This window comes from Phytophthora ramorum (genome assembly GCF_020800215.1).
Source record: "Phytophthora ramorum isolate Pr-102 chromosome Unknown Phyram_PR-102_s0002, whole genome shotgun sequence".
NCBI lineage: Eukaryota > Oomycota > Peronosporomycetes > Peronosporales > Peronosporaceae > Phytophthora > Phytophthora ramorum.
The window spans coordinates 4,860,646-4,886,845 of NW_027150648.1; the positions used below are offsets into that span (position 1 = coordinate 4,860,646).

A 26,200-nucleotide genomic window follows, 5' to 3' on the forward strand; every position below is an offset into this window, starting at 1 on the left:
TGAATGAAAGCCCCACCGTCTTTGCGGCACTAAGTCCTGGCGCCTGCATGCGCTCACGCTCTGTGAACTGCGTCTTCTTTCGAAACTGCGAATTGAAGGGGCCGAAGGTTTGCAGAGGCAAACAAAATGTCCATGCAAATGCGACGCTATCGAATTTGCTTTGCGTCAGGAAGTGTGAGGATGCAGGCTTTGCAACTCTTGGATTAGACGGGAAATTCGCCAGAAGACGCGCGTACTCTCGAGCGAGGAACGCCACGGTCTCGTCCGCGTTCTGACACTGCTGAACGAAAAAATTGCTTTGCGCCTGAGTGCGGCCCATCGCCGTGTGGAGGCCGCTCGTACGCACTGCGGTTATCTGTGTGAGCGAGCCCTCGATGAGATACACCACACGCACCTCGCAGTTCACATTTCGCTCCAGCAGCTTCCGCTTCAGAATACGCGGGTTGCGCCACTTGGCGTCCTCTTCACTTAACGTCGCTCCGGTTCGTTTCGAGGCTATTCACGATCCCCCTGGCGAGGAGTTTCGGGTGCTCCATGCGTCTCCGCCTCTAAAGCGACGTCGAGATCCGAGCCGCGATGAACAACTCGCGAGACCACCCTGTGTTCAAGCGCTTGTCGCGCCAGCAGCTCATCGTGCGTCGTCGCAGCCTCGGTCTGCAGCCGCTAGTTCTAGACGCGACGTTTGCCAGCTCCCGCAAGACGCGGTGCAAGCTCTGCGGACGTCGATTCAACCCCGTGTGGAAGAACTACCTGTGCCATCTGTGCGGTCGGTGGGTATGTGAGCCCTGCTCTAGCGTCGTGGAGCGGGAGCGCGAGCTGCTTCTGGTTCGCTTCGTGCGCTGTTGCGTCACGTGCCTCAAGATGACCAACAAACTGCCGGACTCGGAGCTCTTGAGTCCGTTCCTCGCGACCCCGTACGTCACCGCCAGCTGCCACAGCCAACTCGGACTGCACCTGGCCGACGTGCTACGCACGAAAAAGGAGCTGCGACCGACGGTGCTGCAGCTACTGAGCTACCTGGGCAGGCCTCTAGGCTCCAATGCACAGATCTTGGCGGAAATCCGTGAAGACGAGTGGGTCGCGGCCACCGAGTTGGTCTCGAGCAGCCTCTCACCCGATGCTCTCGCCAGGACCAAGAGCGGCAAGCAGAGACGGCGAGAAAAGCGCCGCAATGGCGACACCAGCGTGAAACCCGGCAATCCCGAGTGGGTGCAGTTCCTCGTCCAGCAGTGCTTTGAGGTGTCCCTCGCGGAGCTGCCACTGGAAGAGTGCCTAGTCTCGGAAGCGGACGGAACGCGGCAGTACCCGATCTTCTACGACGACGACAGCGACGTGCCCTTCGCGCCTACCACACCAAACGAGGCTGATCGAGACGCGTGCATGGCCAAATGCAACCTTCTAGGGCGAGGAATCGCCGAGCACAAAGAGGTTCAGCTCATCTGCCACCTTGCAGCGAAAGAGCTCGACGCGTTGGTTGCAACCGTCACGGCGGTGCAGGCCGACAAGCACTACGCACTCACGATCGTCAACGAAGGCTCGTGCGTCACCACCGACCGCGCGAAGAGCTTTTGCGCGCACGCTATGGTGGCTGGAACGCCCTTCCTAGTACGGAATACCATGCTCGACGTGCGTTTCCGGAATTTTCCGTGCGTTCGTGGCGATACCGAGGGCTCTACGAACCGCGTGCTCTTCTACTTTGCGTTCCCGATCACCGCTGCACATACAGATACAGTCATCGCGCTGCTGTGCGTGATGGACTCGAAGCCGCGGAAAAGTATCACAACGATGCAGTACACGGTGGTGAAGAAGCTGACAGAGATCCTCTCCTCCATATTTGCGGCATAGTTTTGAATGACCAGTATATTGGAGGCGCTCGTCTCGAGTGAAGCCTGGTGCTTTTCTTCCGATAGCTTTTTCTGCTCCTCCTGGTAGATCATGAAAGGCGTTCGCGGTTTGGGAACGATCTTGGGGAACCCAGTGCGACCAAAGCACTCTCTGAAGCGCAAGCCGCTGTCCAAGTGGCTACGTTTGGATCGATCGCAGTGAACGACATCGCAGCACGCCTCGCAGAAGTATCGCTTGTTGCACTCCAGACACAGCACGCTAGCCGCTTGCTTCGACCCTCGCTCAGCACATTCCGAGCAAACCTGAACTTGGACTGGTGGCGTTACTTCACGGTTGATGGGAAGCCTCTGCGGCAGGACCTTCGCGAGTAAAGCTCGTCTTTTCTCCTTCTTCTCCTGCAGTTCTCGCTCCATTTGCGCGGTCTCCAATGGATGACGCCACGTGCTGTGGCTCGCTTCGGCATTCCAGTAGTAGGCTGTGTACGGCGGCTCGTCCAAGTAGCATCGCTGCCAGCCTTCCTTCAACAAAGCTGCATCTTCCTCTGCAATGGGGGCATCAACCACTAATGCAAACAGCGTGGTGAGCAGTTGATCCGGGTCGCCGACATTCAGCAGATTGCAGGCGCTTTGCACGAGGTCTTCACGCTGGTCGACAAAGTGCTGCTGGCTTCGCAGCCACGCCGTACAAGCACCAGCAACTTCATACCAGCTCTCGTGATAGTCGACGAGGTGCGTCGCGCAGTAGACGAGCACCAAGACGCTCGTCCAGATCAGGTTAGATAGGTCGTCCTTCGGAGTCGTCACGACTAGAAATCGCTGGTAAGGGACAGCGAGGCACTTCGAAAGCGCCTTGGACGGAGCCCAGCACTCCGCTTTGAAGCTGCGGCAAACCACTTTCTCCGGTGCAATCGAGCCATAAAGCGCAGCGCCCACGTCGCCGGCTTTCTTCCCACCTCTCCTCATGAAAGAACTCGTCCGAGTAATTCCAAAGTGACAAATACAAGTGCACGCTTCATTTTTGGCGTTGAGTGCGGTGGTTTCGCTTTCCCTGAATCGAAATTGGCGGCAATGCAGTCTCGGACACCACCACACAGGGCGCAGGACCTGAGCATCCACTCGACAAATGCAGACATCGTTCCACGCACCAGGACCTGACCACCCGGTGTTCACTCGCCTCTCAAGGACGCAGATGGTTGCTCGGCGGCGACATATCGGCTTCCAGTCCCTCATCTTCGACGTACCAGCAAGCAACAAACCACAGGAGGTGAAATTCTGCTCGTATTGTCAGCGGATGTTCACGTCCGTGTGGAAGTCGTACTTGTGCCATGTCTGTGGCAAATGGGTGTGCGAGCCGTGTTCTCGGGTCTTGGAGCGCGAGCGAGAAGAGCAAGTGATTCGATACGTACGCTGCTGCGAAAGCTGCCTGCCGCTCCTGAACAAGTGGACTGCCAATGTGGACGAGCTCGCGGCCTTCACCTTCTGCCCGTGGGTGGTTCCTTCGAGTGTAAGTCCGCTGGGCGTGAACCTGGCCGAGACTCTTCGGTCGCAACCAGAGCGTCGTCAAGCAGCGCTGTTGCTGCTTCGACACCTCGGGAAGCAAGTCGACACGATTGCCGGCGTTCTGCTGGAAGACATCAGCGAGAACGAATGGGCCGCCACAGTGTCTTCGTCGCACGCGCCGCCCGAGACGAGAGCAGAGCAGCGTTCCAACTCGAGTCTGATCCGTGGCGCCCAGCACTTTGTCCAGCAATGTCTGGACGTGCGTATCCCAGAAATCCCCGTGCAGCAGTGCGTACTAGCGGAAGCGGATGGCCGTCGTAGTTACCCGCTGACGTACGAGTCCCCGACGCAGGTCCCGTCGGTTCCGAACCACCCGAGAGAATCGGAGCGAGACGAGTGGATCGAGCGCTATCAACTCCACAAGCCTGACGTGCAGATCGCTGAAGAGGTGGCGCTCATCTGCGACCTGGTGGCAAAGGAGATGGAGGCGGACATTGGCATTACAACTGCCGTCTCTGGAGTCCGCCAGTGGTTCATCCCGCCCATGCGCTCGGAGGGACGAGCACTGGAGAACGAGCGCGACCAGTCCTTCTCGGCGCACACGCTTCTGTCCGAGAAGAAGCCGCTGCTCGTGCGGAACGCACAGCTCGACGTGCGCTTCCGCCACTACAAAGTGGTCACCGGCAAGAGCAGCATGAGCTTCTACTTCGGCGTCCCCATTCTGGCAGGCGACGGGGTCATCGTCGCCACGCTCTGTGCAGTCGACAGTAAGCCCCGGAAGAGCATCACGACCATGCAGTACTCGGTCATGACGGCGCTGGCCCAAGCCCTGTCCTCGATCTGGAAGGAGGCGTTTGTGCCCGAAGAGGAAGAAGTCCCCACGGAGATGACAGAAGCCCCGTGGACGCTCCGACTGCGGTCCCCTCGCGGCAGTGACAAGAGCTGAGGCGGCTTGAGCGTTGCAAATGGCGGTGTACATGTACCACCAGAATCTGTGCTGAAGTTGCCTGTGTCAAGGCCGAGACTGTCCTCCGGCGGCGGACACTCCACCGTTGGACCATCTGATTCAGTTTGAAGCGTTTCGCACGCGGGCCTCGCGCCAATCGCGCCGTCTCGGGGCACGCGCAGTGGCATGACGTGCGTCAGGCGAAGGATTCCTTGCTCTTGGTCAAGGTGGCCAAGTTGGTGGTGGCCATATTCCCGGTGCTGGGACTGCATTTCCAATTGCACGCAAGTCCTGATCCCGGGGGTTCAGGTTGCGCAAGGCAACCACCACGTCATTTTGGACCACCAGCACACGCAATCATTTATACTTGATGTTTGTATTAACTGCGCGCGGCTATGCGACCGGTCCTAGCCCTGGCGGTTGTTTCGTCGCAATTGGCTCATTCTGCCTTTTGCCCTAGGGACCACGAGATGGAGGTAATGGCGACGATGACCACGACGCCCAGCGCCCGCAAGCAGCCGACGGCAGAGACGACGCTCTGCGCGGACCCGCCGCTCGTCTCTGCGCTCAGAGCGACTCAGACGCCGCTCAAGACGTCGCAGCAGACGCCCGCCTCGCTCCCCATGGGCGCGTGCTACCCCAAATGCATGGACGTAGGAGAGGACGCGCAGCTGCTGCCGGGCGTGCAGGCCAAGCGCTCGAGTCTGCATGAGACGGATCTGGTGGCCAAGATGCAGACGTTCGACCTGGAGGAGCTGGGGCTGGCCCACGCGCCGCTCAAGAAGCAGGACGAGCGCATCGTCGTGGACTACGAGGACAGCGACGGAGAGCACCCGCAGCCGAGAGACGAGGCCGCCACGTGCGCCCCCAGCGCCTGCGGACCGCTCACGGGAGGCCTGGAGTCTGGAGAGCGAGTCACACGTCGACGCTCGCGCTGCGGCAGCTCCGACTTGAGGGGCAAGAGCGTCCTCTTGGAGCCGGCGACGCCCAGCACCAGTGACGAGGACGAAGAGCCGCGCTGCTCCAAGGTGCATAAGCTCTGCATGTGCGAGATCAAGCTGCACCGCTCGCTCGAGTCGTGCTGGCTCGTGTCCAGCGGCCAGGTGTACGATGTGACGGGGCTTGTGACGGCGCACCCGGGCGGCGTGCGCTCTATTCTACGCAAAGCTGGCGGCCCGGACTGTGCACGGGATATGAAGTTCCACACCAAGAAGGCGCGCAAGATGATGGACAAGTGCTTCATCGGCAAGCTGCAGCAGTGCGGCGACGACGTGTGCGCAGACGACAGCAACTGCAGCATCATGTAGAGTAGACCTAGGCCTTCTTCTTGTATAATTTTATCCGTACGCCGAGACAATGAGCGATAGAGGCGAGCTGGGAACCACTTTTTTATTTACTCCTCGCAGAGGCCTCAAAAGAATCCTCAACTTGGTTTGTCCTTCCTCTTGTGTTGTAGTGAAGCAGCAAAATTGCTCATTTTTTCATGCAAGTTGCAGTCGGCAGCAGGATATTCGCAGCTCAGGTGAACTGCTTCATGAACTCGGTGGCGACGATGCGTCCGCGTGCGTTGAGGGAGATCTTCATTTCGCTGATCTCCTTGTCGATGTCCTCCATGAAGGTGATGATGAAGTCGATGAGCTTGTGCTTGTACATGTTCTCGAGGTGCTGGTGCACGATGAGGAAGCTCATGTCGTAGCCCTCCACAGGCACCCGCCGCATGACAACGAACTGCTCGGCGCGTTGCATGAGAAAGCGGTTGAACTTGTGGCTCAGGATCGTCTCGATCTCGTCCGCCTTCTTGATGCTGATGCTCACGCGCGTCGAGTTGATGGACGGCTCGATGAAGCACTTTTCCTGCTCATTGCGGCAGATGAGCACGGGGTTCAGCAGCAGCTCCTTGCTCATCCTGGGGGCAGTTAATGCACAATACATTAGCGTTATGTATGTGGGTCTGAAAGGGGGATTCTCCGTTTGGGGACGTACTGCAGCTCCACTTCGGGCTTGTTGTGGCGCTCCACGGTCTGCGACGGGAAATTGCGCAGACACAACGCCGAGTCCAGCGAGCTGCGGATGGCGCTCAGGTACGGGGCGAGGGTGTTGGCCTGCACAGGATACACAGGGTTAGATACAGAACGGGGGTGCGGGGCCTGGAGACGCAGCGCACCATGGTCGACTTGGAGGATTCGTCGCTTCGTTCTTTATCTGACTATGAAGGGGATGGATGAGACACTAAAATGTACTCGGATAAAGTATTGTCATTTGTGTTGGACTAAATTGCACAAATCACTAAATATAGTCCAGATGGACCGATTTCACGTCAACAGAATCACTGAAAGAGAGAGTGGGTCAGATCACTCATTGACGCCTGTATGGACATTTGCCCCCATTCTTTTACCATGACGCAATTCTTCTCCTCCTCGCTGTCTCTTTCTGCCGGCTCGATACTTCGGGCTTCACGGGAGCCACTCCCGGAAGGGCCCGTGGGTCCGTTGACCAAGTACTGGGTTAGATCTGTGCGCACTCTTGAGTGGATGACTAGGCTGATCACGCACTTGGAGCAGTCTGCTTGCAGCACAATCACTGAAAGAGTGTGAAGAGTATTTGGGTTCGATCGGTAAAGCTCAAAGCTCTTACTCATGCCTCACCTCGTGTCGATCCTCATCAACTCGTCGTGGTTGCCGTTGACACAGATAGCAGCAGATGCTACAACGGTCGACTAGAGATTTCGCTCGTCTCTCTCTTCAACGTGTCCATCGTAATACAAGGCGATTACGATGGCAAATGGCGAAATGGCGGCTGACTTACCTGTGTTCTCCACCGCCCTGCACAAGATTCAAAAGCGAAGCAGAACTCATTCTTCAAAACGCCAACAACAGCTCAAGTGCATCCAAGACCCGACCACAACATGAGCTCGTTCGTCCAGTCCAAGCTTCTTCCCAGCGGCCACTCCATCCCGGCCGTCGCGCTTGGCGTGCTCCATAGCCAACCTGGTCCTGAGGCCTACAACGCCGTGCTCACGGCACTCAAGCTCGGCTACCGCCACATCGACACGGCCACTGCCTATCAAAACGAAAGCGATGTGGGCAAGGCGATCCGCGACTCTGGCATTCCACGTGAGGAGATTTTCGTCACCAGCAAATACTACGAAATTTCGTGGATCCCGTTTTCGACCACTGCCAGGGAGCCGTGGAGCTACCAGGGAGTAGTCGATGGTGTACGCGAGAGCAACCGCAAGCTCGGACTCGAGTACATCGACCTCTACCTGCTGCACGCTCCGTGCGACAGCGCCACCCGCGCAGAAGCGTGGAGGGCCCTAGAGGACATGCAGACTGAAGGCCTCGTGCGCGACATCGGAGTCTCCAACTTCGGCGAGAAGCACCTGGTGGAGCTATCCAAGACCTGGCGTGTCAAGCCGGCCGTGAACCAAGTGGAGCTGCACCCTTGGTTGGCCCGCCCCGACACGGTCAAGTACTGCGAGAGCCAGGGCATCCTCATGGAGGCTTACTCGCCTCTGGCACGCGCGAAGAAGATAGACGACCCCGTGATCACCGAGGTCGCGAACGACCTGAACGCTACTCCGGCTCAAGTGATGATCGCGTGGAGCCTCGCGAAGGGGTTCATTCCACTGCCCAAGTCGGTGACGGAGTCGCGCATGAAGAGCAACCTGGAGTCTGCGAAACTGGAGCTTTCAGTAGAGCAGGTGACGAAGCTGGACAGCCTCGACAGCGACTTCGTGATCGGCTGGGACCCGATCAAGGATATCTACGCGCTGTCGAGCAACTTCTGAAACGCCGGATAAGTAGCAACCAACGTTAAGCTCCTTTGAAACCTTCATGTCTTCATTAACGTGAATCCAACCTTTAAATGACGCCATGAGTTATCGATCGAATGTACGTAGACTACAGCAGTGTCAATCGATTTACTTAGTGCATTTCGAGTTCGAAGTCATTTAGTGTTTGCTAACTCCACTTAATGATACCCGAGTACAGCCACGCCGAAATTGTTAGGATACCGGGGAGCTCTGGTTGTTCAGCCTGCTACGGAGCGCAGCGATCGATCGTAGGGTGCGACTTCAGCGCCGATAGCACAATGTTGCCATTACGCGAGCCCAAGGGTCCGCTGCCATCCAGCACATTCGCTTGGCACAGACGACCCAGCTGTGTCCGTGCACTCGTCTTCCGGCGATTCAATCCCGAACGATGCATCCATTATGAGTTAGTCTACGTCTCCTAGCGACTCACGCTCTGGTCAGGTCCCAGTACGGCTGGGAATCCACTTGCCAACCTTGATTGATTGGAGCTCGCCATCCTTCATGGATGGCAACCAAGTATCTTGGGTTGCGAGTGAAAGGGGGTTTTGGGCTTGATGCTTTCCTCCTCGTGCATGGCACGTGGCTAAACTAATATCACTTTGAGTTTTACTCGCAACTGCACAAGCGTTCGTCCTCTCCTTCTCTTCGTTCAAGTACTCACTCAACGCGCTAAAGCTGCTATCCATCGTCAGTGCCCGTCGTCTCCAACATACAGTGGCTCCGTGGTGTTCACGAAGTATTATAGTTTCCTTCCGCTAGAACGTAGGCATTTGCGCCGAGCTCCATCGAGTGATAGGAATTGTCCTTGAAGATATTGTTCACAATGTGCGTCACAAAGTTCGTGTCGTCGTGATGCCACCGACCTTCGGAAGACTGCCGGATATGTATTGAATGTAGTTGTCGACCATATTGACGCCCATGTGCTTGCCGTACAGAGGGAAACGTTTGCACGTCTTAGAGAAATTGTCCAGTTCTGACTGTGCACCTGTCTTGATGATCTATTGTAATTGGTTTGCGAGACGGCGAGCAACTGCCGTCCTACGCTAGAGATTTTGATGTGGTCGACTTTGCTATCATGGATGTCACCACCCAAGGGTAACAACCATGCGAAAAGGCAACAGAATCGTAGTAGGAAGAGCTGCATGTGCGAAATGTTTTTGCTCAGTGCAAACCGCTCCTATTTTTCACTTCATGCGAGTCGGTGTGGTTGCCATTGACACAGATAGCAGCAGATGCTACAACGGTCGACTAGAGATTTCGCTCGTCTCTCTCTTCAACGTGTCCATCGTAATACAAGGCGATTACGATGGCAAATGGCGAAATGGCGGCTGACTTACCTGTGCTCTCCACCGCCCTGCACAAGATTCAAAAGCGAAGCAGAACTCATTCTTCAAAACGCCAACAACAGCTCAAGTGCATCCAAGACCCGACCACAACATGAGCTCGTTCGTCCAGTCCAAGCTTCTTCCCAGCGGCCGCTCCATCCCGGCCGTCGCGCTTGGCGTGCTCCATAGCCAACCCGGTCCTGAGGCCTACAACGCCGTGCTCACGGCACTCAAGCTCGGCTACCGCCACATCGACACGGCCACCGGCTATCAAAACGAAAGCGATGTGGGCAAGGCGATCCGTGACTCTGGCATTCCGCGTGAGGAGATTTTCGTCACCAGCAAGTACTTTGAGGTTTCATGGGTCCCGTGGGTGCCCGGTGACAAGGAACCGTGGAGCTACCAGGGGGTCGTCGATGGTGTGCGCGAGAGCAACCGCAAGCTCGGACTCGAGTACATCGACCTCTACCTGCTGCACGCTCCGTGCGACAGCGCCACCCGCGCAGAAGCGTGGAGGGCCCTAGAGGACATGCAGACTGAAGGCCTCGTGCGCGACATCGGAGTCTCCAACTTCGGCGAGAAGCACCTGGTGGAGCTATCCAAGACCTGGCGTGTCAAGCCGGCCGTGAACCAAGTGGAGCTGCACCCTTGGTTGGCCCGCCCCGACACGGTCAAGTACTGCGAGAGCCAGGGCATCCTCATGGAGGCTTACTCGCCTCTGGCACGCGCGAAGAAGATAGACGACCCCGTGATCACCGAGGTCGCGAACGACCTGAACACTACTCCGGCTCAAGTGATGATCGCGTGGAGCCTCGCGAAGGGGTTCATTCCACTGCCCAAGTCGGTGACGGAGTCGCGCATGAAGAGCAACCTGGAGTCTGCGAAGCTGAAGCTTTCGGCAGAGCAGGTGACGAAGCTGGACAGCCTCGACAGCGACTTCGTGATCGGCTGGGACCCGATCAAGGATATCTACGCGCTGTCGAGCAACTTCTGAAACGCCGGATAAGTAGCAGCATCGAGTGATAGGAATTGTCCTTGAAGATATTGTTCGCAATGTGCGGTACGATTTTGGTCTGGTACACAAACGCGACGCATTCGTGTTCACCATCCGTCGTCATGCGCCGCTCGAGCCGCCTGCGTGGTCGGGAGCACGCAGCAGAAGCCCCCGACATCCCTTCAAAGCGACAAAGGTCCGGGGATGAAGCCCCGTCCAAAGCAGGAACAACAACGACGACGGGGCAGCGATCGGCGTGGGATGCGTTTCTGCAGTCCAAGTGCTTTCTGAAAGCCCCCGGTGACTTCTACGACGTCTTTGAATTGGCGACGGAACTGCGACCAGATGGTCCTTGCGGTGCGTTGAACAATGTTCAGCATTTTAGTGCGGGTGGAAGCCTAACGATGTTTTTACTGGAGGATAGAGGCCTTTGTGGACACGCTGGGGATTCGCCTGTGCGGACCATTCGACTTGCTCGCAACGGCGGACAAGAAGAAGGTCACGGTGGATAAACCTTTGTATTTGCACGGCCGCTTCTTCTTCGACCCTCCAGAGGTGGCAGCAGTGATGGTTGACTGTGCAAGTGGTAGAGGTCGACACTGGGGGTACTTCAGGTAAGTTGAAGAGACCATCAACTCTTGAGGTTGGAGTCGGCTGAGTGAGTGTTGGCGACTTTGTCTGGTTGAATGCAGGGATGCTCCTGACCAAGCTCCAGAGTACGTCGTTTGTGCGGAGAGCAGTCGGGAGTGTAAGTTTGAGATCGTCGGAGGGAGTCTCTTTCACGTTTTAGAGCGCAGATTGGAGCAGCGCCGGTCGACTCTCGGAGCTGAGAAAGCAGCTGATCTACTTCGCACGATCGAAGCTCATCGCGACGAGAAATTGAATGTCAGGGGGAAATTGGGGCCGGCACTTCGGACCAAGAGGTCGAAAGATTGTGTTGCTGCGTCGCTGCATCAGCTTGGCATTGTGGTTCCGGTGGATTCGAAGACCAAAACGGGCTATCGCGAGCTCCCCACGACGGGAAAAGATCTCGAAGACTTGTTTCACCAAGTGGAGAAAGACCCCAGCAAGAAGTCCTCGGCACGCAAGAGGCTGAGTGAACTGCTCACACGAGCTACGATCGCCAGCGATGAGTGCGACTTCGGGACCGGTCTTTTGCTGGGTCTCGATTTGTTCACTGCAGGCCGATGTCTTGAGGTACGTTACCTATGTTTCTGCTGCTGCCGTGTGCGGTACTATGTGCTAACTGTTGCTTTGTGTGCTCTACAGAAGGAGGCTCTGCAACTACTTCGCATCGCGTACATGCTCGTAAAACGCGCAAACTTCTACAAAATCGCATCGGGACACTGCAAATACCGCGACCACGACGAGCGCACTGCATGTATCGAGTCTATTGTTGTTTCGGACCGCAAGGATTTCAATGAGCAGTCCAAAGTCTCAACCGTGGATCTTCCATCGGCTCTTGAAGGCGCCGAGTGAACATCTGCCCATCAGGTTTGGAATGATTTAGATGGCGTCGCTGCAGCACAAAAGTGAAACTGAGTAACAACAAGGGCTTGCCATTGAAGTAAATCGCTATGGCTGTTGCTAGTTGTCATTTTTCGAGTCTTCTCTCGTCAGCGGCAGGCGGACCGAGTGCTGGCGGAATATTTCATGTGCACGACTGTATGTAAGCTTACTTTGCGAAAGTGAGCCAAGCTATAGCAAATCTCAGAGGGAGCGACTGTAGCCATTTGCTGTACGAGACTTGCTCAGTTTTCTTCCGATCCGAGCAGCATGAGTAACGAGAAGCGCAAGCGCTGGTTCCCGCTGGAGTCCAACCCGGTTGTCATGAACGCCTATGTGGCCAGTATGGGCTTCCCTACGTCCGAGTTCCGCTTCTGCGATGTACTGAGCACCGAGGAGTGGGCGCTGGCCATGGTCCCGACGCCCGTGGCGGCAGTCATCTTGCTCTACCCCATTAAACCACACGTCAGACCTTGAATTACCAAACAAAATAGGGTTCTAGCTTATATCTTGCTGTTTCTGACTGGAATTTAGACGGAGGAGGCGGACAAGCAGGAAGCGGCGAGGATCGACAAGGAGGGACAAATGGTGTCCCCCAACGTCTACTACATGCGCCAAACTGTTGGTACGGATAGGCTACTTGAAAAAAATATCGGCTAAACTATGTTCGAATTGCTGCTGTGGTAGGCAACGCGTGCGGAACTGTTGGCATCTTGCACGCTATCGGCAACATGCGCCATCTCGTCCGATTCAGTGAGTTTGAAATTGTTGCTTTGCTGTGAGGATATGCGCGGAATTTCATTGTTGTTCACTGTGAGCAGGTCCTGACAGCTTCTTGGACAAGTTCTTCAACAAAATCAAAACCAAGACACCAGAAGAGATCGGCCAGCTTCTCGAGGAAGATGACGAGGTCCTTACTGACAGCATTCAAGGAGCTTGCTTCACTTGGTGGGCTGTTTCTGACGTTGTGCCTTGTGTGGTGGTTGTAGTTGGAAAACCTGCACGGCAGCGCGGCGGAGACCGGTCAATCGGAGGTTCGAGAGATTGTTACAATGCGGCTACTGCATATTTACTGACTGTGAGGATGATTCGACCTTGGACAGCAACTGGAAAGCGTCGATGACCAGATCATCACGCACTTTGTCTGCTTCAGGTAGGATATCCTTTGTCCGCGTCCTTACCATAGAGCCACCCGTAACCTGACAGTGTGTGCATGTAGCTGCGTAGACGGTAGTCTGTACGAGCTCGACGGGGACAGACGCAAGGGCCGCCCCATCAACCACGGACCTTTCAGCCCATACACCATTTTGCAAGTAAGTTGCTGCACTTTCAGCTAGCAGTGCAGCTACCCCACTAAAATGTATTATTCCACTAGGACGCCTGCCAGGTCATCAAGAAGTACATGGCTCGAGACGAAGGAGAGATGCGCTTCACCATCTTGGCGCTGGCGAAGGCGGCAACCGAGTAATGGGCGAAGGCTCGTAGACGAAAACCTTCAGCTTCAAGATGGCAGTTGAGCATTTTCCAGTGCACCAATCATTCCACTACATTATCCCCCCTGTGTCTTGTTTAAACTAAGTATCTTTCAGCTCTGAGTACCGGAAAGATCGTCGCATTCGACTCCGAGCCCTAGCCCTTCTAGTGGTTGGCTGCAAAGCTGAGCTGGCCGATGCGCGTCAATGAGCACAAGTCTCCGCTCATTCCTGCATTGACAGCGTCTCCGATAATTTACAGCAGCCCAAAAATGGCCGAGCAGCAGCAGCCCAAGAAGGAGGCCATCGCCACCGAGCAGGAGGAGCTGGCCCCGATGGAGAAGTCGTTCTGGTACAAGGAGGCCCTGACCGAGGACCTGTACCTGTCGGCCGCGCTCAAGACGGTGACGTTCGAGGCCAAGTCCAAGTTCCAGACCATGCAGATCATCGAGACGCACTCGTTCGGCAAGACGCTCGTGCTGGACGGCAAGACGCAGTCGGCCAAGAACGACGAGGCCATCTACCACGAGACGCTCGTGCACCCGGCACTGCTGGCGCACCCCAACCCCAAGACCGTTTACATTGGCGGCGGCGGCGAGTTCGCCACGGCCCGCGAGGTGCTCAAGTACAAGTCGGTCGAGAAGGTCGTGATGGTCGACATCGACGAGCTCGTGTGCAACATGTGCCGCAAGGAGTTGCCCGAGTGGGCCGACGGCGCCTTCGAGGACCCGCGCCTCGAGGTGCACTACACGGACGCGCACGCCTTCCTCAAGCAGTACGACGGCACGTTCGACGTCATCATCATGGACATCGCCGACCCCATTGAGGCCGGCCCGGGCTACGTGCTCTACACGGAGGAGTTCTACAAGTACGCCAACAGCAAGCTCAACAAGGGCGGCTACATGGTCACCCAGTCGGGCCCGGGCGCCGTGTACAACTGGGACGAGTGCTTCTCGTCCATCTACTGCACGCTCAAGACCAACTTCAACACGGTCGTGCCCTACTCGGTGGACATCCCGTCGTTCGGCTGCGTCTGGGCCTTTAACATGGCCACGAACGTGGAGGACGGAGACGGCGACGCCGCCGTGACCGCCATCCGCGAGCGCAGCATCGCCACGACCAACGGCCTCGTGGAGGCGCGCATCAGCAAGCCGCTTAAGTTCCTCGACGGCGTGAGCCACATGGGTCTCTTCGGCCTGCCCAAGATCGTGCGCGAGGCCCTCGAGAAGGAGACGCGCGTCATCACGGTGGACAACCCCGTCTTCATGTACTAAGAAGCCGCAGCGCGGACTCTGTAAATGCCATTCTACACACAAACTCCCATCCACTCCACCTCGCGTCTCCACCCTGTGTGCAAACGACATAGAAGAGCTGCATATTGCAACGACGTAATACATGTACCAACATGCAAAGACTGCGAGCGTTTGAAGCAACTCTACGGGTAGTGCGTGTAGGAAGCGGTTTCCATTGTTTATCTACTACGCGTCAGCCGTCACCGCAGCGACAGACTTAGGCTGCTCTACTATTGACGAACACACAACTCGAGCCACGCAGGCCAGCTGCATGAGCTAGAACCACTCCGTTTTGTCTAAAATCCTGCGCACTCCCACCACTTACGCCTCCTCGTCCTTGCTCTCACCGACCTCGAAGCGCTCGTATGCGGCCACCGAGAGGTCGACGCCCAGCTTCTTGCCCTGCTCGGCCACGAAGGCGGCCACCTTGGGGTTGCCCTCTTCGATGAAGTGGTCCTGCTCCAGCAGCGTGAACTCGCCGAAGAACTTGTTGAGGCGGCCCTCCGTCATTTTGGCCACGATGTGCGCAGGTTTGCCCGAGTCCTTGACTTGTTCGGACAGGAACGCGCGCTCCTTGTCCACCAGCGCTTCGGGAACGGCCTCGCGCGACAGGAAGCGCGGTTTGGCGGCCACGATGTGCATGGCCAGACGGTGGCCGAGCTCCTTCACGCCGGCCACCTGCTCGGCCGACGCCGTCTTGGACGGGAACTGCAGGGCCACGAGCGCGCCCGCCCGGCCGAGGCCGGGGCCGGCCACATTGTGCAAGTAGCTGCAGATCGTGCCCTCCTCGAGCTGGAATTGCACGGCGCGGGTGGCCACGACGTTCTCACCCACGACGCCCACGAGCTCAGGCACCTTCTGGGCCACTGTGGCGCCGTCCACGGCCACGAGGGCCAGCTCACCGGCGTCCAGCTGCGTGACGACCTCGGAGGCGGTCGAGGGCTCGGCTAGAGCGCCGGCCACGCTGCGCACGAGCGCTTGGAACTTGTCGTTCATGGCCACGAAGTCCGTCTCGCTGTTGACCTCCACCATGGCGGCGGCCAGGCCGCTGTCGGCCACCTGGACGGCCACGAGGCCCTCGGCCGTGTGGCGGCCGGCCTTCTTGCTGGCCGACGCGATGCCCTTTTTGCGCAGCCACTCGAAGGCGGCCGGGAAGTCGCCGCCCGTAGCCGCCAATGCGTTGCGAACGTCCTTGAGTGGCGCCTGCGACTCGGCGCGCAGCTTCTTCACGGCTTCGATGTCGGGCTTGTACGTGCTCAGGCGGCGGGCCTGGCACAGCGCGGATGGGCGCGCGCAGCGGGCGAGAGATGCGAAGACCATGGCGACGAGCTTGTGGTACTTTTTGGCGAGCAACTTGTGACCGCACGTTTTGATGGCCACCGAAGTTAACCATTTATTTCGTACTTAACATTTATGCAGATACCGGTATGAGAATATTGTGTTGTCCCGACTAAGTGCGGACACAACGCCAAAAAGCTCAATGCAAACAGCACAATCATCAACCTCACTAAGCGTGGAGAGGTGTACACAGCGCGGTGGAAAGCTGAGGATCGCTAAACCAAAACCCAAGACAAACAAAAAGCTGAAGAGGACCCTTGCAGCGGCTGGTATCCACGCGAAAAGTGAAGCAGTGACGAATGTGCCGCTGTCCGTATCGCGGCGCGGAAAAGAGTGCAGTCACGAGACCCCAGATGGCTTCACTCGGGCTCCGCATTCGACAGTCGACTTGAAGTCAGATGGTTGACAGTGAGAATGGACCACAAGGCGACGCAATGTGAATGCGGCCGGATGGACGCGAGAAATTCGTCTGCGAGTTCAGAATGGAAGTCACAGTCCACCAGAGCATGTCCAGGCCTCGCCTTGCATCGATGTTCATGGAGCTCTCGGCCCATTTCATTCCAGCATTTGCCTTCAAGTACACAAGTTGCCACCTCTACCATGGGCTCCTACCTCTCCATCGTCAACAACACCCAAGACCACTGGACGTGCAAGATCGGCCCCGATGAGGCCGCGCTCAAGATCGCAGGGATCATCATCTCCGTCATCGGGTCCGCTGCCACAGTGGTCGGAACGCTGGGCGCCGCCGCTCCCGTCGCATCGGCATTGGCCGCTAACGGTGTGGTTTCCGTATTCGGGATATCCACAAGTGCTTTAGCCACAGCCGCGGCTGCGGCGGGTACTGTAAGCTCTGCGGTCTCCGTCACCGGTGCAGTGTCTGGCTTTGGCATTGCTGTTGCAAACGGAGTGAATGACAACCTGGTCAAGGACGGGTACCACAACATCGCGCCTGGTGAGAAGTATCAATGGGGCAAGATGAGCCTCTCGCTCTGGCAGCAGGGCACGTGCGTTCGCACAACCATTGTGGACGAGAAGACGGTCACGACCGACACGCTGTACATGCGCCCCATCTTCAGTGGCGCGACGGACAACTCCAACAACGATCACGAAATCCAGTTCTGGATCGACAAGTTCGGCCTGGAGACGGAAACGGTGACGGGGTCCGAGGAGCAGCAGGCGCAACGTGCACGTGAATTGGAGGCAGAGGACGGCACTCAGCTCATTTACTTTTACGCGAACGGCACGAACACCTACGAGGACAGTTAGATGAGGAGCAGAGAGAAAATGCCTATGCGTGAATATACATTTCATTCAAAGTATGCCGAGTTGCCGTCATCTCTCGAGTTTCTAGCTACTTACGCATGGGGATCAGGTCCGTGTGGTACTTGTTGCGGAAGTACGTGCGCACGGGGCCGAGCACCACAAAGTACTCGAACAGGATGCACGTGAAGATGTTGCCGAGGATAATGCCGAGGTACTTGAGGCGGAAGCTCATGGGCATGGGGATGTCAGGCAAGCCGACGACGTTCGTGCTGCTCGAAACTCGAAACTGATCAGTGAGCGCGCTCGGTTCTCCGAGAACCAGGTACAAGTCAAGCGCACCGACGACCACAAAGAAGGCCAACAACAGGTAGTTGCGCCAGATCGGTTGGCGGTAGATGGAGCCAAAGCTGAACGTCCACGCCGCGGTGTGCTGCTGGAAGATGATCGTGAAGAAGAATAGAGTGGATAAGTGGTTGTCCGCGATCAACCACCATTTGGACATGTCAATGCTTTCAGGTGAGAATGGGCAGTACCAGACTTCACTCGTGAGCATGCGGACACCGCAGCAGAGGAAGGCAACGTTGATCACTTCTTGCCCAAAGAGGGACACCAATGTGGTCGGCCCGATCAAGCTAGACATTGGGCGAGTGGGCTTCAGCTCCTTCAGCGGCTTCGACAGCGTGATCACGTACGAGCACCCCAGCATTGTGCAACCATCGGTCAAAATCCAGCACCATTGAGACACAACGACAGTATGATAGGACTGAAAGGCCCACATTACGGATCCAATGAGGCCGTATACGACGAGGAACTTGACAGACGCGAAGGAGGTTGCCACACTGCAACGGCCTTCACGGCACAAATCAACCACCGACTGGATCGTCTTCTCCTTGCTCGTGAACGGCGACACCACCGAAGCCTCCGCGTCACTCAGCGCCACACCAGCGTGCGCAAAACGCAACGCACCGCAGTCGTTGCCACCGTCACCGCACATACCAGTCACCGCACCCGTCTCCATGTGCAGCTTCACGCACTCCACCTTGCCGTCGGGGGTCATGCGGCTGAAGATGCGGATGTGCAGCAGCAGCTCCTTGATCTCGCCCATGGACACCAGGTAGTCGAACGCCACACCCGTCACGGCCAGCTCCACGTCCTCGCCCTGCTCGACCAGGTGCTTCACCGCAGGCAGGTCGTACTCCTCCTCCGAGTCCACGTCGCGCCACACCAGCGTCTTCGCGTGGGTCGTCGACACCATCTCGCCCAGGATCACGCGCGAGCTCGACGCCACCATGCCGCTCTGGCGCGCGATGTAGCAGCCGCACATGGCGTTGTCGCCCGTGATCATCACCGTGCGAACGTCGCCGCCCTTGAGCTTCGCGATGGCGTCGGCCGTGTCGTCCTTCAGCTCGTTGCGGAACAGGATCAGACCCAGCAGCGACAGACTCTCGTCCACGGCGTCGCGGTTGTCTGCGAACGCCACCACTTGCTCGTGCGTCCAGTCGCTCGGCAGCTCGCGGTACGACAGACCCAGCACGTAGCACCCGTCCTTCGCGAGGCGGTCGGCCACGCTCTTGTAGTCGCCTGGCACACTGGACGCTGCGCTCAGCTGCTGCATGCGCTCGTACGAGCCCTTGCAGAACACGTAGTACTTGCCGCTCTTGCGGTTGCGCACCACCACGCTCATGGACATGCGGTGGTGGTCGAAGTCGTAGCGCTTGATGAACTCCAGCTCGAGGCCAGGGTCCACCTTGGACTTGACGCACGGCTGCTCGCCTTCCTTCTCCACCAGCTCCCACCCGGTGGCTGTGAACATGCGCACCTCCACTTCGTTGCCCACGAGGCGGTCCTCAAGTGAGCCCACCGAGTGGCACGTGGCGAGTGCATACAGCAGTTCTTCGGAGGACGGAGCGTCCTTGATGTCGTTCACGATCGGGACAAAGAGGTTGTTGCTGACAGGCTGCACACCGAGGAAGTCGAGGCCCTGCTTGGTGAGCGTGCCGGTCTTGTCGAAGCAGAAGATGCGCACCTTGCCGCAGAGCGTGATCCGCTGGACGTTGAGGGAGAAGATGCCTTGCTTCTCGAGACGCTGCGAGGCGTTCACTTGACCGATCGTGATGACCACGGGTAGCAACGGATTCACGACGGCAGATAACATGAAGATGGAAGTGAAAAACGTTGCGTACCGGTTGCTGATCATGTTGTTGCTCATGACGAATGAGGTGGCGATGGTACATGCGATCAAGGTGTACATGAACAACAACGCAATCAGCACCTTGAGGTGCTCGTTGTACTTGAAGCGCATTGGGATCGGGAACAAGATGGACTGGATCAACTGGCCCTTGGTCGTGTGCGCTCCCGTCGTCTGAACAACAGCCAGGATCTCTTCGTTGCGGCCAGAGGACAACACGCGCGTGCCCGCGAACAGCGTGTGCTTCTTGCCGCTCTTCTCCGGGTCGTACACCTCCGCGCCGCGCTCCGGGATCGGGAACTTCTGCACGGGCATCGACTCACCCGTCAACATCGACTCGTCACACACCGTCGTGCCCTTGACGATGGCCATATCGCACGGCACGACCCAGTTCTCAGACACCTTGACGAGGTCGCCCGGGGCGATGTCGGGCGACGACATCTCACGCCACGCGCCATCTCGGAACACCGTCACATTCGTGCGGTAGCGGGTCATCTGGACAATGGACGACTGGATCTGACGCTGCGTGTAGATGTTCACGATAGCGGCACCCAGCACCACGACAGTCATGACGATGCCCATGTTCCAGTACGTGAAGTAGTACCAGACGTAGTAGCACATGATCTGGTAGATGTAGAACAGCGTGAAGAACTCGCGGGCCATGGACACGGGAAGCGACGGCATCTCGACGTCGACCGAGTTGGGTCCCACCGTGTTGATGCGGTGCTTAGCCTCCGAGTCCGACAGACCGCTGGACTCGTGCTGCATGTCTTCGTACGTGCGTCCGAGCGCTACTGCGCCTGGAACAAACCGTTGCTCGCTCTCCTCGTACACGTAGCGCAGGTGCTGGAACTCCACGATGCGCAGACCATCAACCTGCATGACAGGCACCGTCGCACGGTAGCCGCTCAGTTTTCCCTTGGACGCGAAGAAAGCTTCGACCTTGGCCACGTAGTCGGACACCCCCGATCGGTCAGCAAGCAGCACCTCGGTATCGTCACGCTTGAGCATGTAGACGAACTCGCAGTTGTCGAGGGGGACACGAAGACGGAAGAAGTTGAAGATGCGGTCTTGGAGCACCATGATGACTACAAACCAGACGAACATGGCGACCCACACGACGAAGAATGCGGCGGTATTGTCTTCCGAAGCGTCGAAGAGTGGAGGGTCGAAGAAGCGATATAAGTCAAAGATGATCACGATGAGAAGCACGTTCAAACCAACCGAGGCGACCACTAAACAGCCGAACACAAACGTTCCCAGCCATGACTTGGAGTAACCAGTCTGCAGGACCCCCTCACACGCCGTCAGCTGCATGTGCACAGCTGAGGGCCGAACACTCGTGCGACGACCACAGGCGTCATCCGCAAGAGGCTTCGTCAGAACCGCTGGCGTCCCCAACAACTTCTTATCGATTCCATCCGCTGGCTGCTTGCATGTCTGGAAATGTCGTTTGTAGAGTGTCCAGGCTCCTAGCAGCAAGAGAAATACTAGGTACACCAGGTAAATGATCACCAACGGCGCTTCCGTGAATGTAGTGAACCTGATCGTGGGTGTTTCCAGTGCCGTCGGTTTGGAAGTGCACTCATTTTTCAAATACGTGCTGACCGAGCCGTCACGCAGCATGAGGCTGTAGCAGTTGGCGCCAACAGGGAACGTGGCGTTGTTGTTGCGCACATTGGCCGCGTACGTCCAGAAGACGCTGCTGTCCTGTGAAGCCTCGACCAACGACGAATTGGTGTCGGTGCACTGCAGCTCCTCCGTCAGCTCACCCGTCTCCGTGTTGGCAACGGCGTGCACCCGACACATCGTGCTCGGGTCGTCGTAGTAGAACGTTGGTGTGCTCGGGTGGTACATGGTGTACGGGAAGTTGACTTGGCGCTGCTTGTTCCAGCCGTCGACGTAGTACGACTCGTAGTCGCCGCCCGACGGTCGGTTGAACTTGGTGTAGAGCACTTTGGTGCTCTCCGAGTACTCGCAGCAGTAGTACTGGGGGCTGTGTCGAACGGGACATGCGGCGAAGTCCATTTGGTCTGCCGCTGCGGCGCGCACTTGACTGGGCGCCAGCGTGGCCAGTGCCAGCGTTGATGACCAGCGAGGTATCATTGCTTGTTGCCGAGTGGCCTAGCGAGGGCGTTAATTATCCATAGCGGCAGCTGGTTGTCGGGATAGAGCGATAATAAGCGGCATATAAAACGGTTTAGTCAGTTTTGGTTCGGTCATATATTTGAATGTGTCAGATTAAGAAATGCATCAGAATTATGACCAAAATGTATCATTAGTTTGAATAAGATGCCTAGTTTGATTCGACATCGTTTGCAGACATGCACTACAACGTGCTACCTGCCAAGTGAGCAGCCCTCCATTCATATGGCCTACTTCTTCATCGGGATCAGGTCCGTGTGGTACTTGTTGCGGAAGTACGTGCGCACGGGGCCGAGCACCACAAAGTACTCGAACAGGATGCACGTGAAGATGTTGCCGAGGATGATGCCGAGGTACTTGAGGCGGAAGCTCATGGGCATGGGGATGTCAGGCAAGCCGACGACGTTCGTGCTGCTTGAGATGCGGAATTGATCAGTGATAGCACTGGGGTCACCCAGCAGCATGTATAAGTCGAGCGCCCCGACCGCTGCGAAGAACACCAGAAGCAGATAGTTGCGCCAGATCGGTTGACGGTAGGTGGAGCCGAAGCTGAAGATCCACGCAGCGATGTGTTGCTGGAAAATGACAGAGAAGAAGAGAATCGTTGCCAGGTGGTTGTCCGAGAGCAGCCACCACTTGGCCACATCAACGGTGTCGGGCGAGAACGGACAGTACCAAACTTGACTTGACAGCATGTGAAGTCCACAGCACAGGTAGATGATGTTGATGGCCTCCTGTCCGAGGATCGACAACAGCGTCGTAGGTCCAATCAGACTGGAGGTCGGGCGCATAGCCTTCAGTTCATCCAACGGCTTCGACAGCGTGATCACGTACGAGCAACCGACAAGCGTGAAGCCCTCCACGAGGATCCAGCACCACTGCGATAGATTGATAGCGTGGTAGTACATGAACATTCGCAGGACCGAACCGATGAGCCCGTACATGACGAGGAACTTGACAGACGCGAAGGAGGTTGCCACACTGCAACGGCCTTCACGGCACAAATCAACCACCGACTGGATCGTCTTCTCCTTGCTCGTGAACGGCGACACCACCGAAGCCTCCGCGTCACTCAGCGCCACACCAGCGTGCGCAAAACGCAACGCACCGCAGTCGTTGCCACCGTCACCGCACATACCAGTCACCGCACCCGTCTCCATGTGCAGCTTCACGCACTCCACCTTGCCGTCGGGGGTCATGCGGCTGAAGATGCGGATGTGCAGCAGCAGCTCCTTGATCTCGCCCATGGACACCAGGTAGTCGAACGCCACACCCGTCACGGCCAGCTCCACGTCCTCGCCCTGCTCGACCAGGTGCTTCACCGCAGGCAGGTCGTACTCCTCCTCCGAGTCCACGTCGCGCCACACCAGCGTCTTCGCGTGGGTCGTCGACACCATCTCGCCCAGGATCACGCGCGAGCTCGACGCCACCATGCCGCTCTGGCGCGCGATGTAGCAGCCGCACATGGCGTTGTCGCCCGTGATCATCACCGTGCGAACGTCGCCGCCCTTGAGCTTCGCGATGGCGTCGGCCGTGTCGTCCTTCAGCTCGTTGCGGAACAGGATCAGACCCAGCAGCGACAGACTCTCGTCCACGGCGTCGCGGTTGTCTGCGAACGCCACCACTTGCTCGTGCGTCCAGTCGCTCGGCAGCTCGCGGTACGACAGACCCAGCACGTAGCACCCGTCCTTCGCGAGGCGGTCGGCCACGCTCTTGTAGTCGCCTGGCACACTGGACGCTGCGCTCAGCTGCTGCATGCGCTCGTACGAGCCCTTGCAGAACACGTAGTACTTGCCGCTCTTGCGGTTGCGCACCACCACGCTCATGGACATGCGGTGGTGGTCGAAGTCGTAGCGCTTGATGAACTCCAGCTCGAGGCCAGGGTCCACCTTGGACTTGACGCACGGCTGCTCGCCTTCCTTCTCCACCAGCTCCCACCCGGTGGCTGTGAACATGCGCACCTCCACTTCGTTGCCCACGAGGCGGTCCTCAAGTGAGCCCACCGAGTGGCACGTGGCGAGTGCATACAGCAGTTCTTCGGAGGACGGAGCGTCCTTGATGTCGTTCACGATCGGGACAAAGAGGTTGTTGCTGACAGGCTGCACACCGAGGAAGTCGAGGCCCTGCTTGGTGAGCGTGCCGGTCTTGTCGAAGCAGAAGATGCGCACCTTGCCGCAGAGCGTGATCCGCTGGACGTTGAGGGAGAAGATGCCTTGCTTCTCGAGACGCTGCGAGGCGTTCACTTGACCGACCGTGATGACCACAGGCAAAAGAGGGCTGATGACGCACGAGAGCACAAAAATGGCGTAGCAGAACGCAGCGTACCGGTTGCTCAGCTTGCCATTGCTCATAAGGAAGTTGACGACGGCGATACAGGCAATAATGGCGTAGATCAGAAGCAGCGTGATAAGCACCTTGAGGTGCTCGTTGTACTTGAAGCGCATTGGGATCGGGAACAGGATGGACTGGATCAACTGGCCCTTGGTCGTGTGCGCTCCCGTCGTCTGAACAACAGCCAGGATCTCTTCGTTGCGGCCAGAGGACAACACGCGCGTGCCCGCGAACAGCGTGTGCTTCTTGCCGCTCTTCTCCGGGTCGTACACCTCCGCGCCGCGCTCCGGGATCGGGAACTTCTGCACGGGCATCGACTCACCCGTCAACATCGACTCGTCACACACCGTCGTGCCCTTGACGATGGCCATATCGCACGGCACGACCCAGTTCTCAGACACCTTGACGAGGTCGCCCGGGGCGATGTCGGGCGACGACATCTCACGCCACGCGCCATCTCGGAACACCGTCACATTCGTGCGGTAGCGGGTCATCTGGACAATGGACGACTGGATCTGACGCTGCGTGTAGATGTTCACGATAGCGGCACCCAGCACCACGACAGTCATGACGATGCCCATGTTCCAGTACGTGAAGTAGTACCAGACGTAGTAGCACATGATCTGGTAGATGTAGAACAGCGTGAAGAACTCGCGGGCCATGGACACGGGAAGCGACGGCATCTCGACGTCGACCGAGTTGGGTCCCACCGTGTTGATGCGGTGCTTAGCCTCCGAGTCCGACAGACCGCTGGACTCGTGCTGCATGTCTTCGTACGTGCGTCCGAGCGCTACTGCGCCTGGAACAAACCGTTGCTCGCTCTCCTCGTACACGTAGCGCAGGTGCTGGAACTCCACGATGCGCAGACCATCAACCTGCATGACAGGCACCGTCGCACGGTAGCCGCTCAGTTTTCCCTTGGACGCGAAGAAAGCTTCGACCTTGGCCACGTAGTCGGACACCCCCGATCGGTCAGCAAGCAGCACCTCGGTATCGTCACGCTTGAGCATGTAGACGAACTCGCAGTTGTCGAGGGGGACACGAAGACGGAAGAAGTTGAAGATGCGGTCTTGGAGCACCATGATGACTACAAACCAGACGAACATGGCGACCCACACGACGAAGAATGCGGCGGTATTGTCTTCCGAAGCGTCGAAGAGTGGAGGGTCGAAGAAGCGATATAAGTCAAAGATGATCACGATGAGAAGCACGTTCAAACCAACCGAGGCGACCACTAAACAGCCGAACACAAACGTTCCCAGCCATGACTTGGAGTAACCAGTCTGCAGGACCCCCTCACACGCCGTCAGCTGCATGTGCACAGCTGAGGGCCGAACACTCGTGCGACGACCACAGGCGTCATCCGCAAGAGGCTTCGTCAGAACCGCTGGCGTCCCCAACAACTTCTTATCGATTCCATCCGCTGGCTGCTTGCATGTCTGGAAATGTCGTTTGTAGAGTGTCCAGGCTCCTAGCAGCAAGAGAAATACTAGGTACACCAGGTAAATGATCACCAACGGCGCTTCCGTGAATGTAGTGAACCTGATCGTGGGTGTTTCCAGTGCCGTCGGTTTGGAAGTGCACTCATTTTTCAAATACGTGCTGACCGAGCCGTCACGCAGCATGAGGCTGTAGCAGTTGGCGCCAACAGGGAACGTGGCGTTGTTGTTGCGCACATTGGCCGCGTACGTCCAGAAGACGCTGCTGTCCTGTGAAGCCTCGACCAACGACGAATTGGTGTCGGTGCACTGCAGCTCCTCCGTCAGCTCACCCGTCTCCGTGTTGGCAACGGCGTGCACCCGACACATCGTGCTCGGGTCGTCGTAGTAGAACGTTGGTGTGCTCGGGTGGTACATGGTGTACGGGAAGTTGACTTGGCGCTGCTTGTTCCAGCCGTCGACGTAGTACGACTCGTAGTCGCCGCCCGACGGTCGGTTGAACTTGGTGTAGAGCACTTTGGTGCTCTCCGAGTACTCGCAGCAGTAGTACTGGGGGCTGTGTCGAACGGGACATGCGGCGAAGTCCATTTGGTCTGCCGCTGCGGCGCGCACTTGACTGGGCGCCAGCGTGGCCAGTGCCAGCGTTGATGACCAGCGAGGTATCATTGCTTGTTGCCGAGTGGCCTAGCGAGGGCGTTAATTATCCATAGCGGCAGCTGGTTGTCGGGATAGAGCGATAATAAGCGGCATATAAAACGGTTTAGTCAGTTTTGGTTCGGTCATATATTTGAATGTGTCAGATTAAG

At 57.5% G+C, this 26,200-nt stretch overlaps 13 protein-coding genes across 14 annotated transcripts; 9 read left to right on the plus strand and 4 right to left on the minus strand.

Annotated features, from left to right (window-relative positions):
- Positions 1-576: 576 nt before the first annotated feature.
- Positions 577-1,845, plus strand: KRP23_2905 (uncharacterized protein; the record flags this gene model as incomplete). Its single annotated transcript, XM_067887692.1, has 1 exon — positions 577-1,845. The coding sequence occupies one exon, from the start codon at positions 577-579 to the stop codon at positions 1,843-1,845; it is 1,269 nt and encodes a 422-aa protein (XP_067750261.1).
- A 1,188-nt stretch (positions 1,846-3,033) lies between these two features.
- On the plus strand, positions 3,034-4,290 carry KRP23_2906 (uncharacterized protein; the record flags this gene model as incomplete). Of its 2 annotated transcripts, none has more annotated exons than XM_067887693.1 (1): positions 3,034-4,290. In XM_067887693.1, the coding sequence occupies one exon, from the start codon at positions 3,034-3,036 to the stop codon at positions 4,288-4,290; it is 1,257 nt and encodes a 418-aa protein (XP_067750262.1). The 2 variants fall into 2 exon arrangements, with proteins under 2 accessions (XP_067750262.1, XP_067750263.1); XM_067887694.1 differs by having other exon boundaries at positions 3,889-4,290.
- A 470-nt stretch (positions 4,291-4,760) lies between these two features.
- Positions 4,761-5,597, plus strand: KRP23_2907 (Nitrate reductase [NADH] 2; the record flags this gene model as incomplete). The annotated part of the gene is made up of 1 exon (XM_067887695.1): positions 4,761-5,597. The coding sequence occupies one exon, from the start codon at positions 4,761-4,763 to the stop codon at positions 5,595-5,597; it is 837 nt and encodes a 278-aa protein (XP_067750264.1).
- Positions 5,598-5,808: 211 nt separating this feature from the next.
- On the minus strand, positions 5,809-6,457 carry KRP23_2908 (Actin-related protein 2/3 complex subunit 4; the record flags this gene model as incomplete). Its single annotated transcript, XM_067887696.1, has 3 exons — positions 5,809-6,196; positions 6,274-6,392; positions 6,455-6,457. The coding sequence occupies 3 exons, from the start codon at positions 6,455-6,457 to the stop codon at positions 5,809-5,811; spliced, it is 510 nt and encodes a 169-aa protein (XP_067750265.1).
- A 738-nt stretch (positions 6,458-7,195) lies between these two features.
- Positions 7,196-8,077, plus strand: KRP23_2909 (9,11-endoperoxide prostaglandin H2 reductase; the record flags this gene model as incomplete). The annotated part of the gene is made up of 1 exon (XM_067887698.1): positions 7,196-8,077. The coding sequence occupies one exon, from the start codon at positions 7,196-7,198 to the stop codon at positions 8,075-8,077; it is 882 nt and encodes a 293-aa protein (XP_067750266.1).
- Positions 8,078-9,538: 1,461 nt separating this feature from the next.
- KRP23_2910 (9,11-endoperoxide prostaglandin H2 reductase) lies at positions 9,539-10,420 on the plus strand (the record flags this gene model as incomplete). The annotated part of the gene is made up of 1 exon (XM_067887699.1): positions 9,539-10,420. The coding sequence occupies one exon, from the start codon at positions 9,539-9,541 to the stop codon at positions 10,418-10,420; it is 882 nt and encodes a 293-aa protein (XP_067750267.1).
- A 122-nt stretch (positions 10,421-10,542) lies between these two features.
- On the plus strand, positions 10,543-11,899 carry KRP23_2911 (Histone PARylation factor 1; the record flags this gene model as incomplete). Its single annotated transcript, XM_067887700.1, has 4 exons — positions 10,543-10,777; positions 10,845-11,034; positions 11,113-11,617; positions 11,690-11,899. 4 exons carry the CDS (start codon positions 10,543-10,545, stop codon positions 11,897-11,899), a joined length of 1,140 nt encoding a protein of 379 aa, XP_067750268.1.
- Positions 11,900-12,196: 297 nt separating this feature from the next.
- KRP23_2912 (Ubiquitin carboxyl-terminal hydrolase 3) lies at positions 12,197-13,394 on the plus strand (the record flags this gene model as incomplete). The annotated part of the gene is made up of 8 exons (XM_067887701.1): positions 12,197-12,391; positions 12,461-12,551; positions 12,614-12,679; positions 12,748-12,836; positions 12,916-12,960; positions 13,030-13,079; positions 13,146-13,239; positions 13,302-13,394. 8 exons carry the CDS (start codon positions 12,197-12,199, stop codon positions 13,392-13,394), a joined length of 723 nt encoding a protein of 240 aa, XP_067750269.1.
- Positions 13,395-13,670: 276 nt separating this feature from the next.
- On the plus strand, positions 13,671-14,672 carry KRP23_2913 (Thermospermine synthase ACAULIS5; the record flags this gene model as incomplete). The annotated part of the gene is made up of 1 exon (XM_067887702.1): positions 13,671-14,672. One exon carries the CDS (start codon positions 13,671-13,673, stop codon positions 14,670-14,672), a length of 1,002 nt encoding a protein of 333 aa, XP_067750270.1.
- Positions 14,673-15,011: 339 nt separating this feature from the next.
- On the minus strand, positions 15,012-16,010 carry KRP23_2914 (Elongation factor Ts; the record flags this gene model as incomplete). Its single annotated transcript, XM_067887703.1, has 1 exon — positions 15,012-16,010. The coding sequence occupies one exon, from the start codon at positions 16,008-16,010 to the stop codon at positions 15,012-15,014; it is 999 nt and encodes a 332-aa protein (XP_067750271.1).
- A 618-nt stretch (positions 16,011-16,628) lies between these two features.
- On the plus strand, positions 16,629-17,294 carry KRP23_2915 (uncharacterized protein; the record flags this gene model as incomplete). The annotated part of the gene is made up of 1 exon (XM_067887704.1): positions 16,629-17,294. The coding sequence occupies one exon, from the start codon at positions 16,629-16,631 to the stop codon at positions 17,292-17,294; it is 666 nt and encodes a 221-aa protein (XP_067750272.1).
- A 22-nt stretch (positions 17,295-17,316) lies between these two features.
- Positions 17,317-21,507, minus strand: KRP23_2916 (Polyamine-transporting ATPase 13A2; the record flags this gene model as incomplete). Its single annotated transcript, XM_067887705.1, has 2 exons — positions 17,317-17,379; positions 18,331-21,507. 2 exons carry the CDS (start codon positions 21,505-21,507, stop codon positions 17,317-17,319), a joined length of 3,240 nt encoding a protein of 1,079 aa, XP_067750273.1.
- A 301-nt stretch (positions 21,508-21,808) lies between these two features.
- KRP23_2917 (Polyamine-transporting ATPase 13A2) lies at positions 21,809-25,982 on the minus strand (the record flags this gene model as incomplete). The annotated part of the gene is made up of 2 exons (XM_067887706.1): positions 21,809-21,822; positions 22,775-25,982. 2 exons carry the CDS (start codon positions 25,980-25,982, stop codon positions 21,809-21,811), a joined length of 3,222 nt encoding a protein of 1,073 aa, XP_067750274.1.
- Positions 25,983-26,200: the final 218 nt, after the last annotated feature.